Here is a 17,107-nt window from a genome sequence, read left to right on the forward strand (position 1 = left end):
AGTGTTGGGGTTGGGGTTAGGGTTTTAGGGTTAGGGTTAGGGGTTAAGGGTTAGGATTAAGGGTTAGGGTTGGGAGTTGGGGTCAGTGGTTAGGGGTCATGGTTAAGGGTTAAAGGTTGGGGTTAGGGGTTAGGATCAGGGTTAGGGGTTAGGGTTAGGGTAAGGGTTAGGGCTAAGGCTAGGGCTATGGTTAGGGTTTGGGGTTATGGTTAGGGTTAGGGCTAGGGCTAGAGCTTTGAATAAACTTCTATGGTAGCCAAGTTGTGGTTACAGTGGGCCTTGGGTGAGACCAAGCTCTGTGCCTACTTCAAGTGTGAACCAGCACAGTCTCAGTGGTGGTAGCCTCAGGGGTGCTTATGTTACCCCAACTCCTGCTCCACATGCCTCAGCACAGAAAGAGAGACTGCTGGTTTCAGAGAAAAAAAGGGAAGAGAACAAGAACCTCTACTGATAAATCAAGATAATTTTTCTTGATGTTAATCCAAGGCCACAAAAGCAGTACCTCTACGTGTCTGCTCCTGTGTTATTGGGCTTGGGACCTAAGTCTCTTTGAACACCTGGAAAGTGTTCCCAAAAATAATGGGCACAAACAAGCCCAGACTGTGAAGACTACAATAAAGACTGAACTCTTCAATGCCCAGATATAGATGAACATCTACAATTATCAAGGCCATCCAGGAAAACATGACCTCACCAAACAAGCTAAATAAGGCACCAGGGGCAAATCCTGGAAAAATAGAAATATGTGACCTTTCATACAAGAAATCCAAAATAGCTGGTTGAGGTAATTCAAAGAAATTCAATATAACACAGAGAAGGAATTCAAAATTCTATCAGACAAATTTAACAGTGAGACTGAAATAAAAATAATAAAGCAGAAATTCTGAAGTTAAAATGCAATTATCATACTGAAGAATGCGTCAGAGTTATTTAAAAAAATTGATCAAGGAGAAGACAGATTTAGTGAACTTGAAGTCAGACTATTTGAAAAGACAAAGTCAGAGGAGACAAAAAAGAATAAAAAATAAAGCATGCCTACAGAATCTAAAGAATAGCTTCAAAATAGGAATCTAAGAGTTATTGGCCTTAAAGAGGTGGTAGAAAAAGAGATGAGTTAAACATTTGTTGGCCCAGTGCAGTGGCTCACGCCTGTAATCCCAGCACTTTCGGAGGCCAAGGCGGGTGGATCACAAGGTCAGGAGATCAAGACCATCCTGGCTAACACAGTGAAACCCTGTCTCTACTAAAAATACAAAAAGAAATTAGCTGAGTGTGGGGTGGGTTCTTGTAGTCCCAGCTCCTTGGGAGGCTGAGGCAGGAGAATGGCGTGAACCCAGGAGGGGGAGCTTGCAGTGAGCCAAGATCATGCCATTTCACTCCAGCCTGGGCTACAGGGCGAGACTCCGTCAAAAAAAAATTAAACATTTATTTAAAGAAATAATATTAAATAATATTAAAAAATTCCCCAACATTTGATATCAACATTCAAGTACAAGAAAGTTACAGAAAATCAAGCAGATTTAACCCAAAGAAGACCACCTCAAGGCACTTAACTGAACTCCCAAAGGTTAAGGATAAAGAAATGATTCTAAAAGCAGTGAGAGAAGAGACACAAATAACATTCAGTGGAACTCCAATACATCTGACAGCAGACTTTTCAGGGGAAAATTTACAGGCTGAGAGAGTGGCATTACATATTTAAAAAGGTGAAGAAAAAAAGACTTTTACTTTAGAATAATGTATCTGGCAAAAAGTCCTTTAAACTTGACAGAGAAATAAGAACTTTTTCCAACAAACAAAAACTGAGGTATTTCATTAACACCAGACCTGTCCTACAAGAAATGCTAAAGGGAGTTCTTAGCCTGAAAGAAAAAAAGTGAGTGAGCAATAAGAAGTCATCTGAAGGTACAAAACTCACTAGTAATAGCACATGGAAAAACACAGAATATTATACCATGATAATTATGGTGTGCAAAAATCTCAAATAGAAAGAGTAAACAATAAGCCAATAAAAAATAACTACAATATATTTCGAAGACATAGACAGTAAAATAGGGAAGGAAGAGAAACAACAAAAAGTTTAAAAGAATGGCAATGGGGTTAAAGTGTAGAGTTTTTATTAGTTGCTTTGCTTGTTTCTTTGTTTATGCAATCAATGTTAAATTGTCCACAGTCTAAATGATGTGTTATAAGATATTATATTCAAGCCTCATGGTAATTTTAAATCAAAAAGCGTACCACAGATGTACAAAAAGTAAAAAGCAATAAATTAGATAATATTAAAAGACAAATCACCTTCACTAAAAGGAAGACAGGAAGAAAGAAAAGAACGATGAAAGGACGAAAATCAATCAGAAAACAAGTAACAAAATGGCAGGAGTAAGTGCTTATCAATAATAACATTGAATGTACATGAACTAAATACTCCAATCAAAAGACAAATAGTGGATGAATGGATAGAGAAGCAAGACAATAATCTGTGACCTACAAAAAAAATACTTTACCTATAAAGATACATTTAGACTGAAAATAAAATGATGGAAAAAGTTATTCCATGCCAATAGAAACCCAAAAGGAGCAGAAATAGCTTTACTTATACCAGACAAAAATAGATTTCAACAAAAGGCTGTAGGAAGATATTAAGAAGGTCATTATATAGTAATAAAGAGATCAATTCTTCAAGAGAATATAATGGGAAATATATATGCACCCAACACTAAAGCACCTAGATAAATGAAGCAAATACTATAAGAGCTAAAGAAAGAGACATCAATACAGTAATGGCTGGACACTTCAACACCCCACTGTAGTCACTGGATAGACCTTTCAGACAGAAAATCAACAAAGAAACATCAGTCTTAATCTGCACTGTATAACAAATGAACCTAATAGATACTTACAGAAAATTTCATCCAACAGTGCAGAATATGCATTCTTCTTCTCTGCACATGGGTTATTTTCAAGGATAGACCATATGTTAAGTAACAAGTCTAAAAACATTAAAATGATTTGAAGTAATATCAAGCATTTTCTCTGACCACAATGGAACAAACTAGAAATCCATTAAAAAATGAATTTCAGAAACTATACAAACACTTGGACATTAAACAATATGCTCTTGAATGATCAGTAGGTCAATAAAAATGCTAAAAAGAAAATGGAAAAATTTCTTGAAGCAAATGATAATAGAAACATAGCATAGCAAAACCTGTGGAATGTAGTCAAAGAGGTACTATTATAAAAGGAAAATTTATAACTGTAAGTGCCTATATAAAAATCAGAAAAGCTGCAAATAAATAACCTAACAATACATCTTAATTCACTAGAATAAAAAGGCCAAACCAAACTCAAAATTAGAAGAAAAGAAATAAAAATTAGAGTAGACATGAAATGAAGAAAACAATGCAAAAGATCAATGAAACAAAAAGTTGATTTTTTGAAGAGTAAAACAATCGACAAATATTTAGACAGGCTGGCTAAAAAACAGAGAAGATACAAATTAATAAAATCAGAGGTGAAAAAGGAGACATTACAAGTAACGTTTCAGAAAATCAAAGGATCATTAGTGGCTAAGTAATTGTATGCCAACAAATTAGAAAACCTAGAGGAAATTAATTCTTAGACACACACAACTTACCAAGAGTGAACTAGGAAAAAATCCAAAACCTGAACAGACCAATAACGAGTAACAAAATTGAAGCCATAATGAAAAAATGTCTGTAGGGCCAGACTGAAAAACAGAGAATGAAAGAACATTTCCAAACTCATCCTTTGAGGCTAGTATTACACTGATATCAAAACAAGACAAAGACACATTTAAAAAGCAAACTATGGGCCCATATTTGAGACTATTGATGCAAAAATTTGCAAAAAACCTAGCAAACTCAATTAAACAATACATAAATAGGTAATTCATAATGACCGAGTGGAATTTATCCCAGGGATACAAGGATGGTTCAACATGCAAATCAATCAATGTGATATATCATATAAACAGAATGAAGGGGCCGGGCACAGTGGCTCACACCTGTAATCGCAGCACTTTGGGAGGCCAAAGCAGGGGGATCACCTGAGTTCAGGAGTTCAAAACCAGCCTGGTCAACACGGCAAAACTCCATCTCTACTAAAAATACAAAAATTAGCCAGGTGCAGTGGTGGGCCCCTGTAATCCCAGCTACTTGGAAGGCTGAGGCAGGAGAATCGCTTGAACCCTGGAGGCAGAGGTTGCAGTGAGCTGAGATCATGCCGTTGCACTCCAGCCTGGGTGACAGAGGAAGACTTCATCTCAAAAAAAAAAAAAGAATGAAGGACAAAATCCATATAATCATTTCCATTATGCTAAAAAAGTATTTGATAAAATTTAATATTCTTTAATAATAAACCCTTTGAAAACTGAGTATGGAATGAAGATATCTCAATGTAATAAAAGTCATATATGAAAGGCCCACAGCTAGTATCATACTAAGTGGGGAAAAACTAAAAGCCTTTCCTCTAAAATCTGGAAGATGACAAGAATATCCAATTTTACCACTGTTATTCAACGTAATTCTGAAAGTCCTATCTGGAGCAATCACAAGAGAAAGCAATAAAAGGCATCCCAATTGGAAAAGAAGTCAAATTATCGTTTTTGCCAGTGATATAATCTTATATTTGGAAAAACATAAAGACCCCTCTGATAGGGTTTGAATGTGTGTCCCCTCCCAAATCTCATATTTAAATGTAATTCTCAATGTTGGAGGTGGGCCAGGTGAAAGGTGATTTAACCATTGGGGTGGATTACTCATAAATGGCTTAGCACCATCCCATTTAGTACCATCTTCATGATAGTGAGTGAGTTCCCGTAAGACCTGGTTATTTAAAAGTGTGTAACAACTCACCCCTCTGTTTTTCGCTCCTGCTTTTTGCCCTATGATGTGCAAGATTCTGCTTCAACTTTCGCCATGACTGTAAACTTCCAGAGGCCTTCCCAGAAGTGCATGCCAGTGCTGTGTCTTCTCTACAGCCTGTAGAATCATGAGCCACTTAAACCTCCTTTTTAAAAATAAATTACCCAGTCTCAGGTATTTATAGTGATGGAAAAAAAGCTTAAAACACGAAATTGTCACAAAGGAGTGGAAAATTGTTATAAGAATACCTGAAAATGTGGAATCAGCTTTGTAACTGGGTAAACAGGCAGAGGTTGGAAGAGTTTGTAGGACTCAGAAGAAGACAGAAAAATGAGGGAAAGTTGAGATTTTCTTAACTTTGAATGGCTGTGACCAAAATGCTGATAGTGATCTGGACAGTGAAGGCTGAGCTGAGGAGGTCTCAGATGAAAATTAGAAACTTATTAGGACCGAAGCAAAGGTCATTCGTGTTGTCTTAGCAAAGTGGTTGCCTGAATTTCTGTCATGCCCTAGGGATATATAAAAGTTTGAATTTGAAAGTGATGATTTAGGGTTTCTGTTGGAAAAATGTCTAAGCACCAAAGCATTCAAGATGTGGGCTGGCTGCTTCTAACAACCTATGCTCACATGTTGGAGCAAAAAAAAGTAAGTTGTAATTTATATTTACTTGCAAGGGAAGCATAGCATAGAAGCTTAAAAACTTTGCAGCCTAGTCATGTGGCAGAAAAATAAAAAGCTTTTACAAGAGAGGAACTCGAGCAGGCTGTGGAGCAATCACTTGTTAGAGATATTTGTATAACTTAAAAAAAAAAAAGCAAGTGTTGATAGCCAAGACAATGGGAAAGAGGAATTGAAGGCATTTTAGAAATCTAAAAGGCAGCCCCCCATCACAGGCCCTGAGGCCTAAAAGAAGAGAATAGTTTCTGGGATCAGGCCCAGGAACTGCTGCCTTGGGTAGCCTTAGAACATGGCTCCCTGCATCCTGGCCACTGTTCCAGCTCCAGGTGTAGCACAAATTGGCCCAGTTACAACTCCAGTCACTGCTTCAGAGGGTGCAAGCCATAAGCCTTGGTAGCTTTCATATGGTGTTAGGCCTGTGAGTGTACAAAATGCAAGAGTTGAGACTTGGGAACCTCCACCTTTACTTCAAAGAATGTAAGCCAGGGTGTGCAGGCGGAAGCATGTTGCAGGGAGCCCTCATGGAGAACCTCTACTAAAACAATGCAGAGAAGAAATGTAGGGTTACAGTCCCCATGTGGGTTCCCCACTGGGGCATGGCCTAGTAGATCTGTGAGGAGAGGATCACTGTCCTCCAGACCTCAGAATGGTAGATCTAGCTACAGCTTGCACTTTGCACCTGGAAAAGCCAGAAGCACACAAAACCAGCCAGAGGCACACAATACCAGCCCATGAGAGCAGCTGTGGGGGCTGAATCATGCAAAGCCACAGGGTCTAAACGTCCCAAGGCATCAGTGTGCCCTGGAAATGGGACATAGAGTCAAAAATAATTATTTTGGAGCCTTAAAATTCAATAACTCCCCTTCTGGGCTTCAGACTTGTATGGGTCCTGTGGCCTTTTTTTTTTTAGCTGATTTTTTCCTTTTAGAATAGGAGTATTTACCCATTGCCTATGCCCCATTTGTATCTTGGAAGAACTTAATTTGTTTTTTATTTTACAGGATTATAGGAGGAATAAACTAGCTTTGTCTTAGATGAGACTTTTGACTTTTGAGTTAAGGCTGAAATGAGCCAAGACTTTGGGCATTATTGGAATGTCATGATTGTATTTTGAAATATGAGAAGGATATGAGATTTGGAATGGCCAGGGGCAAAATGATATAGTTTAGGTGTGTGTTCCCACCAGAATCTTATATTGAAATGTAATCCTCAATGTGGGAAGTGGGCCTAGTGGGGAGGTGATTGAATCATGAGGGCAGGATTTCCATGAACATTTTGGCATCATTTCCTTTGGTGCCATTCTCACAATAGTAAGTTTTCATGAGAGCTGGTTATCTACAAGTGTGTAGCCCTTCCCCCCTGCCCTCGCACTTACCATGTGATGTGCAAGCACCGGATTTGTTTTTCACCTTGATTGTCAGTTGTCAGAGGCTTCACCAGAAGCAGAAGCCAGTGCTATGCTTTCTGTACAGCCTGTAGAACCATGAGCCAATTAAACCTATATCCTTTATAAATTAACCAGTCACCAATTATTTTTACAGCAATGTGAGAATGGCCTAATATATCCATCAAAAAACTATTAGAAGTAATAACTTGAGTAAATTTGCAGAATACAAAATCAACATATACAAATCAGTAGGATTTCTATATGCCAACAGTCAACAAACTGAAAAAGAATTCAAAAAAATAATCCTATTTGCAATAGCCACAAATAAAACAAAATGTGTGGGAATTTACCAAAGAAATAAAAGTTCCCAACAATTAAAAATGTAAAACATTGATAAAAGAAATGAAAGAGAAGACAAAAAAATGGAAAGTTATTTCTATGTTCACAGATTGGAAGAATCAGTATTTTAAAAAATATCTATATGATCCAAAACAAGCTATACATTTCATGCCATCTCTATCAAAATAACAATGACATTCCTCACAGAAATAGAAAAAAAATCTGAAATATATATGGAACCACAAAACACCATAATAGTCAAAGCTATTCTGAGTATATAAACCAAAACTTGAGGAATCCCGTTACCTGGTTTTAAATTATACTATCAAGCTATAGTAATTAAAACAGCATGACACTGGAATAAAAAGACATAAAGACAAATGGAATGAAATAGAGAACTTAGAAACAAACTCATACAGGTAAACAAAACTTATTTTCAACAAAAGTGTCAATAACATACAACAAAAAGTAAGACAGTTTCTGTAATAAATAGGGCTGGGAAAACTGGCAAGCCATAGGCAGAAGAATGAAACTAGAACCCTATTTCTTGCCACATACAAAAATCAAATTAAAATGAATTAAGGACTTAAACCTAACACCTCAAACTATCACAATTTTACAAGAAAACACTGGAGAAACTCTTTAGGGCATTGGTTTGGGCAAAAATTTCTTAAATAATGCCCCATAAGCACAGGCAACCAAAGCAAACACGGACAAATGGAATTACAGCAAGTCAGAAAGCTTTTTTAAAGTGAAGGAAACAATAAACAAAGTGAAGAGAAAACCCACAGAATGGGAGAAAATATTTGTAAATTACCCATCTGAAAAGCAATTAATAGCTACATGATATGGTTAGGCTTTGTGTCCCCACCCAAACCTCATACTGGATTGTAATCCCCAGGTGCTGAGGGAGAGACCTGGTAGAAGGTGATTGGATCATGGGGGTGGTTCCCCCAGGCTGTTCTTCTGATAATGATTGAGTTCTCATGAGATCTGACGGTTTTATAAGGGGCTCTTCCCCCTTTGCTTCACATACATGCTCTCTCACCTGCTGTCGTGGAAGAGGTGACTGCTTCCCTGTCTGCCATGATTGTAAGTTTCCTGAGGCCTCGCCAGCCATGTGGAACTGTGACTCAGTTAAACCTATTTCCTTTATAAATTACCCAGTCTCGCCAGGTGCAGTGGCTCATGCCTGTAATCCCAGCACTTTTGGAGGCTGTGGCGGGTGGATCATGAGGTCAGGAGTTCAAGACCAGCCTGGCCAAGATGGTGAAACCCCATCTCTACTAAAAATACAAAACTTAGCTGGGCATGGTGTCAGGTGCATGTAATCCCAGCTACTCAAGAGGCTGAGGCAGAGAATTGCTTGAACCCAGGAGGTGGAGGTTGCAGTGGACCGAGATCATACCAGTGCACTCCAGCCTGGGCGACAGAGCAAGACTTCATCTCAATACATAAATAGATAAATAACTCAGTCTCAGTATTTTTATAGCAGTGCAGAAACAGACTGATACACTACAATATATTGAGTTCAAAACATTCTAAAGAAAAAAGTGTAATCAATTAAAGAGTGGACAAAAACTTAAATGAACATTTATGAAAAGAAGACATAAAAATGGCAAACAGTCAAATGAAAAGGTGCTCCACATTACTGATCATCATAGAAATGCAAATCAAACCCAAAGTGAGATATCACTTCACCTCAGTTAAGGTGGCTTTTATCCAGAAGCCCGTCAAAAACAAATGTTGCTAATAGCCAAGATTGGGAAGAAACCTAAATGTCCATCAACAGATGACTGGATAGAGAAAATGTGGTACATATACACAATGGAGTACTATTCAGCTGTAAGAAAGAACGAGAGTCTGTCATTTGCAGTAACAGAAATGGAACTGAAAGTCTTTATGTTAAGGGAAATAGGCACAGAAAGACAAATGTCACATGTTCTTACCTATTTGTGGGTGCTAAAATTTGAAACAATTGATGTCATAGAGATAGAGAGTATAAGCATGGTTACCAGAGGCTGAGAAGGGCAGTGGGGGAACAGGGGGTTAGTGGGCATGTGAAATGGGTACAAAAAATTGTTAGAAAGAATGAATAAGACCGTATTTGATAGCACAACAGGGTGATTATGGTAAAAAATAATTTAATTATACATTTTATAAAAACTAAAATAGTATAATTGGATTGTTTATAACACAAGCTATCAATGCTTGAGGAGATGCATACCCTGTTTTTTATTATGTATTACTCATTACATGCATGTATCAAAGGATGTCATGTACCCCCATAAATATATACACCATGTACCCACAAAAATAAATTTAAAATTAAAATTAAAACCAAAGGGAGGAGAGTATAATGAGGCAGATGTGACCCACAGCATGAACTAGCTTTTCAGGGTTACTTTGGAAAGTCCTTATCCAAGAAAAGTGGTCCATTTAGTCAATAGGGGCTTAGAAATTAATTTTTAGTTTATAAGTGGAAAAAAGAATTTTTAATCCTGAGCCATAGCTCTCAGTCAGTCAGTCCCTGCAGGGAACCCTGTTCTTTACTCTGGAGATAAACACTGTTTTTCTTTTCCACTGAATAACGCCACATTTCAAAACGAGGGGAAACATCTTGAAACTAAGAGGTATGGCCTTATTAAATTTGATTTGGTTTCCATTGTAATTAATTTAATCACATGTGTTCTAGAGTTTGTCCTCAGTCTTCTCCTACTTTAGGCCCATGATCTGTTGAATTTGCTCAGCTCCCTGCTCAACAGCAGGAAATCATAATTACTTAAAAACCTCATTGTGGCTGGGAGCAGTGGCTCATGCCTGTAATCCCAGCAATTTTGGAGGCCAAGGTGGGCAGATCACTTGTTGTCAGGGGTTTGAGACCAGCCTGGCCAACAGAGTGAAACCCCATCTCTACTAAAGATACAAAAATTAGCTGAGTGTGGTGATTCATGCCTGTAATCCCAGGTACTTGGGAGGCTGAGGCAGGAGAATCACTTGAACCTGGGAGGCAGAGGTTTCAGTGAGCCAAGATGGTGCACTGCAATCCAGCCTGGGCAACAGACCAAGACTCTGTCTCAAAATAATAATAATAAATAAAAATCTCATTGTGTTTCAAACAAAATTTCTTTTGCATATTAACTGTGTCAACTTGCATATTAACTATAATCATTTTGTTTACTTTATATCCAATCTTGAGAAATCTTTGAGGACTAATTTCACTCTTTTCTGACATTTTGGTAAACATACCAAATGCCATCACACAAAATGCACAAAATTCCTGAGAAATACATTTTCTCCTTGAGGAGTAGACTTGCTGTGTTAGAGGAACTCATGGTTATCAAGCTCCTGGTTTAATAAACATGACTAGAATTCTCTATCTTAATATGAGTAGCTAGGTACTCACAGGGCATCTAGAAGGTTAATATTTATGGTCTGAAAATAGCCACATTTTTTTACTGGCCACAAATTACAACTGCAGAATGTTTATGGCCATACAAGACATCTTCCACCAAGCCTGAAAAATGTATAAATGTCCTAAGAGTGCAGCATTTTTTCTTAAAGATAATATTAATGAGCTAGCTTAGGTCAATGGGTTAATGGTCATTGTTAATACCAATAGCCCCGACATTAGTGAGTACATCTGCACCTTCCAAGTTTAATTATAACTCTTTCTCTTTATGGTTAGAGTGGAGACACTAACAATAGATGATGCATTCCTGCTCTTGTTTTCTGAGGGTGTCCAACTCTGTAATGGAGTCATTTCTAATAAACTTGCTTCTTTCACTGTGTTCTCTGACTCACCTCAAATTTTTTCCTGCACAAGATCTAAGAATCCTACTTTGTGGTCTGTATCAGGACCCTCTTTTCCAGCAACATCTGTCAGCAACACCATGAAGGGACACCAAGACAAGACCCCCACTCCAAGGAAAACAATCCACATAGAATCAGTCAGCTGGCAAGTGGGCTGTCTTTTAGAGTCGTGAAGCATTCAGGTTGGCAAGAATGATTATCCACTATTACTTAAGTGAGAGGCCCTAGGGTATAACATTAGGGTGAGAGACTTATCCCAAAGTTAGAGACCTGGGGGTGTCATACTCAGATTAGAGGCCAAGCCCACAGGGTTAGAGGCCCTGGGGAATGTTGAGAAGAATGGATTTGGCTAAACAAGATGTTTGCCACTTTCTCTTTTTTGACTGTCCACCTTGTGCTCTTTGTCCCTCACCTGAGTGCTCTGCATGTTGTTGCCTTTCTGCTCACCACCTCCGTTTTGTAGTGGCCTGGAGGCTGCCCCAGGAAAGAGGCCCCAAACAGTTTAGCTTTTACTTTCCTCAGCGATCCTCTGACTTTTAGCCTTGATGTCTTAGAGCTATTGCTGCTACCACTTTTCTAGTTGGCAAAGCCAATAAACTAACATTAGAACAGCACCTACAGGTTTTGACCCCACACCAAGGGAAGGTGGTCCTAGAAGATAAAGGGCACCAGTAGATAATAGGAGAACATTTATGAAAGTGTCAGGCCTTATTGCTGGACACTCCAGACATAACCCTTAAAGCCTGCCAAACCATAAACCCAGCTACTTATCCGCCAGAGTCCACAGGTGCTCTCAGTCTTTCTGGCATATAGGTTGTATTAGTCTGTTCTCATGCTGCTAATAAAGACATATCTGAGGCTGGGTAATTTGTAAAGAAAAGAGGTTTAATTGACTCACAGTTGCACATGGTCAGGGAGGCCTCACGCTCATAGCAGAAGGCAGATGAGGAACAAAGTCACATCTCTTACATGGCAGCAGGCAAAAGAGCTTGTGTAGGGAACTCCCCTTTATAAAACCATCAGCTGTAATCCCAGCACTGTGGGAGTCCAAGGCAGTAGATGACCTGAGGTGAGGAGATCGAGGCCAGCCTGGCCAACATGGTGAAACCCTGTCTATACTAAAAGTACAAAAATTAGACAGGCGTGGTTGTGGGCGCCTATAATCCCAGCTACTCAGGAGGCTGAGACAGGAGAATCGCTTGAACCCAGGAGTCAGAGGTTGCAGTGAGCCAAGATCATGATAACACACTCCAGCCTGAGAACAGAGCAAGACTCTGTCTCAAAAATAAATAAATAAACCATCAGATCTCATGAAGCTTATTCACTGTCATGAGAACAGCATGGGAAAGACCCATCCCCTGATTCGATTGCCTCCCACTGGGTCTCTCCCACGATATATGGGAATTAGGGGAGCTACAATTCAAGATAAGATTTGACTGGGGACACAGCCAAAGCATGTCACAGGTTATGAAACAAATTTATTCTAGCAGGCCAGCCTTAAGAGAGATGAGCCCCTTGACCATCCTAAGGAAGAGTGGTTAACAGATGCAAGTTGTTTTATGCATCAGGAAAACAGGAGGGCTAGATATGCTATTATTAGTCAGTACAAGAGAATCAAGGCGCAAGCCTTGCTGGCCTCAACCTCAGCTCAAAAAACTGAGTTAATTGAACTTACTAGGCCCTTGCAATTGGGAAAGGATTTAAAAGTTAACATTTACACTGATTCCAAGTATGATTTTTTAGTGCTTCATGCTTATGCTGCAATTTGGAATGGGTAGGGACTCCTGACACCCAAGGCCTTTTCCATACATCATTCAGATTTTGAGCCTGTTAGAATGCTGCTTTGCTGCCAAAAAGTGACTATAATTAATTGCAGAGGACATCAAAAGAGAGACTGACTGTGTAAAAGGAAATGCCCTTGTAGATGCTGCAGCCAAGGGTCCTGCACTGGAAGGGCCAATGAAGCTTATGGGCGTGCTGGTCAGCATATGTAGAACTGGGCCAGAATACTCTGAAGAAGAACAAAAATGGGCCAGGGATTGCATTTCAGTCCAGGGCCCCTCTGGCTGGCTGAATCATGGTAATAAATTACTAATGCCAAGTACCAATCATAGGGATATAATTCAGCACTTTCATGATTCTTTTCACCCTAGAAGGGATTCTTTGTTTCCGTTAATGTCTCATTTGTTTATAGGGGTAAATCTTTTCAAAACAGTAAAACAGGTGACACAGCACTGTGAGCTCTGTGCCTGACATGACCCAAACAGCCAGCAATTTTCTCCTTCTCCAGTTAAACCTGTCCAAAATTGAGGAACCTATCCAGGTGAGAACTGGCAACTCTAATTTACACCGATGCCTTCCTGCAGGAGATTCAAATATTTGCTAATGCTTACTGATACCGTCACTGGTTAGATTGAGGCATTCCCCACCCCATCTGAAAAATGTTTACTAGAAGAAATAACTCCTCAGTCTGGGTAATCTAAAAGCCTGCAAAGTGACAATGGCCCATGTTCCACAGCAGGCGTAACCCATCACCTATCCTCAGCTTTAAGAATCCAATATCACCTTCACTCTGCTGGAGACCGCAGTCCTCGGGAAAGGTGAAAGGGCTAATCCTACTCTAAAGAAGACCCTAGCTAAATCAGAGGCCTGTCTCTAACACCCATAGCTTACTGCAGGTTATAACTGCTCCAAAGTAAAACGTATAATTAAGTCCCGTTGAGTTAACATATGGAAGGCCTTTCCTAACCACAGATCTCCTAATAGATGAAGGGACGCATCCATTACAAAAATATGTCATCAATCTAGGACAGGAGCAAAGGCACTCTGTGAATATGGAAACAAGAGTCTTCCCCTCCCGCATGGGAGGAAAATTCAGTTTCAGCTCAGCTAGGGATCTAGTCTCACTAAAGACGCGGGAGGAAGTTCTCCATCTGAGCAGCTTTCCCCAACGTGGAAAGGACCACAGGAAGGACACCTGAGCTCTCCAAAAGACGCTCAACGCCAAGGGATTCACAGGTGGGTGCACCTGTGTGGAAGTAAAGCTGTTGCTTATTCTGGGAGCCCAATCCGAGGCTGAGGGAGGTGGGCGCGGGGCTATTTAAGCGTTGGCGGAGGGCGGGCTGGGTCGCTGCGCGTCTGCTCCTCCTTCTCCTCTTTCTCCTGCCGCCCTAATCCCGCCTTGGCCATGAGGGAGATTGTGCTCACGCAGGCTGGGCAGTGCGGGAACCAGATCGGCGCCAAGGTTAGCAGCCGGGGCTCTGAGGGCCCGGCCCGGGCCTGCCGGGTGGCCAGGGAAGATGTTGGCAGTGGCGGGGCGGTGCCCCTGCATTGCGGCCCCTGGGCTCCCTGCCGGGGACGGTGGAACTGGGCGGCTGGCGAGGCGGCCGGGGTGGACCCCAGGGACACGGCGGCCTAGGATGGGGGTGCGGATGAGGGTGGGGGTGGGAGAGCGGCTGGGGCGCCTCCGTGACTCAGCCCTGGCCTGTCTGGCCCCTCCCGTCTCTGGCAGTTCTGGGAGGTGATCTCCGATGAACATGCCATCGACTCCGCTGGCGCCTACCACGGGGACAGCCACCTGCAGCTGGAGCGCATCAACGTGTACTACAACGAGGCCAGCGGTGAGACCCCGTCCTTCCCCCACCGCCCTCCTGGCAACGAGGCCCTCCCCTGCTAATGCCCTCCCGCCCTCTCAGGTGGCAGGTACGTGCCCCGCGCTGTGCTCATGGATCTGGAGCCCGGCACCATGGACTCTGTGCGCTCAGGGCCCTTCGGGCAGATCTTCAGGCCGGACAACTTCATCTTCGGTGAGCTGCGGGCGAGGACTGGGGTCAGGGCAGCTCAAAATCCACGAGTGCCCCAAGGTCATCGCTGTGGGCACTGTGGAGCCAGGGCCCCTAAACCCCCTCCTATTCTCCGAGTCGAGTCGCTCCATCTGCTTCTCCTAAACGGGCTTTGGGAGGAAGGCCCGTGTGTCTTCTCAAGGTGAGGAGCTGCTGATGTAAACTCGGAGCAGGGAGCTGAGCTGGGGCCGTGGCTACTGCCTTCCCTGAAAACGGTCAGGAGCTGCCTGCAGCGAGGTCTATTAGCCCGTTTCAGGTTTGACTCCTGACTTAATTCCTGACAGGGGAAGCCGCTGTCCTGTAACTCGGGGGAGGGGGTTTCATTTGCTCCACCTGCAGGGCGCATGGTGCTCTCACCTCACACGTGACACTGGTGCCTTCTGCATTATGGTGATGACCACTGATGACCGTACACCTGGCCATCGAGTGACTGGCTGTACTGTCTTACAGGTCAGTGTGGGGCCGGAAACAACTGGGCCAAGGGACACTACACAGAAGGCGCGGAGCTGATGGAGTCAGTGATGGACGTTGTCAGAAAGGAGGCTGAGAGCTGCGACTGCCTGCAGGGTTTCCAGCTGACCCACTCCCTGGGTGGCGGGACTGGGTCTGGGATGGGTACCCTTCTGCTCAGTAAGATCCGGGAGGAGTACCCAGACAGGATCATAAACACATTCAGCATCCTGCCCTCGCCCAAGGTATCAGACACTGTGGTGGAGCCCTACAACGCCACCCTCTCAGTCCACCAGCTCATAGAAAATGCGGACGAGACCTTCTGCATAGATAACGAAGCGCTATATGACATATGTTCCAGGACCCTAAAACTGCCCACACCCACCTACGGTGACCTGAACCACCTGGTGTCTGCTACCATGAGTGGGGTCACCACGTGCCTGCGCTTCCCCGGCCAGCTGAATGCTGACCTGCGGAAGCTGGCCGTGAACATGGTCCCGTTTCCGCGGCTGCATTTCTTCATGCCTGGCTTTGCCCCACTGACCAGCCGGGGCAGCCAGCAGTACCGGGCCTTGACTGTGGCTGAGCTTACCCAGCAGATGTTTGATGCTAAGAATATGATGGCCGCTTGCGACCCCCGCCATGGCCGCTACCTAACGGCGGCTGCCATTTTCAGGGGTCGCATGCCCATGAGGGAGGTGGATGAACAAATGTTCAACATTCAGGACAAGAACAGCAGCTACTTTGCTGACTGGCTCCCCAACAATGTAAAAACAGCCGTCTGTGACATCCCACCCCGGGGGCTAAAAATGTCGGCCACCTTCATTGGGAATAATACGGCCATCCAGGAACTCTTCAAGCGTGTCTCAGAGCAGTTCACAGCAATGTTCAGGCGCAAGGCCTTTCTCCACTGGTACACGGGCGAGGGCATGGATGAGATGGAATTCACCGAGGCCGAGAGCAACATGAACGACCTGGTGTCTGAATATCAGCAATATCAGGATGCCACGGCCGAGGAGGAGGAGGAGGATGAGGAGTATGCTGAGGAGGAGGTGGCTTAGAACTCTCCTTTTCTAGGTAAAGGGGGGGGAAGCAGTGTGGATTCTTTACTGTGTTGACAGCTATGTGTCACTACGCGCTTGTTCGTTTGTGTCTTCCCATCTCCTCCTGCTGCATTTTTTAAAGCATTTTTATAGTATGTAGTTTTGCCTAATAAAGTATTTTCACAGCATCTGGTTTCCCCTCCAACTTCTTTCTATGGGCCCTCTGGCTACTGTTGCCAGATGCGCACAGTTGTCCTGCAAGGCTGAAGCTGTCTGGGTTTATCACACGCCCAGGAACAAGCATTCCAGTGGCTCCAGGCGGGGTCGGCATGGGCTGTGGACGTGGCAAGCAGGCTTCACGCAAACTTGGGGATGCCCTGGGCCTTGGGCAGCGACATGGTGGAAAAACCTGTTCCTGAAGGCAAGCCTTGGCTTATCCCATGTGCCAAATTCTAGGGGACCAGCCGGCCATGTTTCTGGAATTTTAAAAGAGGTCAGTGACCCTGGTGGACAATGTCCCCAGAGTCCCATCTCGGGGTAGGAATGTGGTCAGACAGCTGGCTCTGGACCAGTAATGAAGGATGGGCAAGTGGGACCCCAGCCACTCCATCACCATGACGGCCTGAGTGTGTTTGTGTGGCCTCATTCTCTTAATGAGGTGGGCATGGG

At 42.7% G+C, this 17,107-nt stretch overlaps 1 protein-coding gene across 11 annotated transcripts; it reads left to right on the top strand.

Moving 5' to 3' along the window:
* Positions 1 to 7,052: 7,052 nt before the first annotated feature.
* LOC129488692 (tubulin beta-8 chain-like) lies at positions 7,053 to 16,626 on the top strand. Of its 11 annotated transcripts, none has more exons than XM_063645356.1 (5): positions 7,053 to 14,347; positions 14,615 to 14,723; positions 14,799 to 14,909; positions 15,396 to 15,744; positions 16,219 to 16,626. In XM_063645356.1, exons 1-5 carry the CDS (start codon positions 14,291 to 14,293, stop codon positions 16,454 to 16,456), a joined length of 864 nt encoding a protein of 287 aa, XP_063501426.1. In that variant the 5' UTR covers positions 7,053 to 14,290; the 3' UTR covers positions 16,457 to 16,626. The 11 variants fall into 11 exon arrangements, with proteins under 11 accessions (XP_063501426.1, XP_063501427.1, XP_063501428.1 ...); XM_063645357.1 differs by having other exon boundaries at positions 15,396 to 15,712; positions 16,214 to 16,626; XM_063645358.1 differs by having other exon boundaries at positions 15,396 to 15,487; positions 16,094 to 16,626.
* The last annotated feature ends 481 nt before the right edge of the window (positions 16,627 to 17,107 follow it).

This window comes from Symphalangus syndactylus, chromosome 8 (assembly GCF_028878055.3).
Source record: "Symphalangus syndactylus isolate Jambi chromosome 8, NHGRI_mSymSyn1-v2.1_pri, whole genome shotgun sequence".
Taxonomy (NCBI): Eukaryota; Metazoa; Chordata; class Mammalia; order Primates; family Hylobatidae; genus Symphalangus; species Symphalangus syndactylus.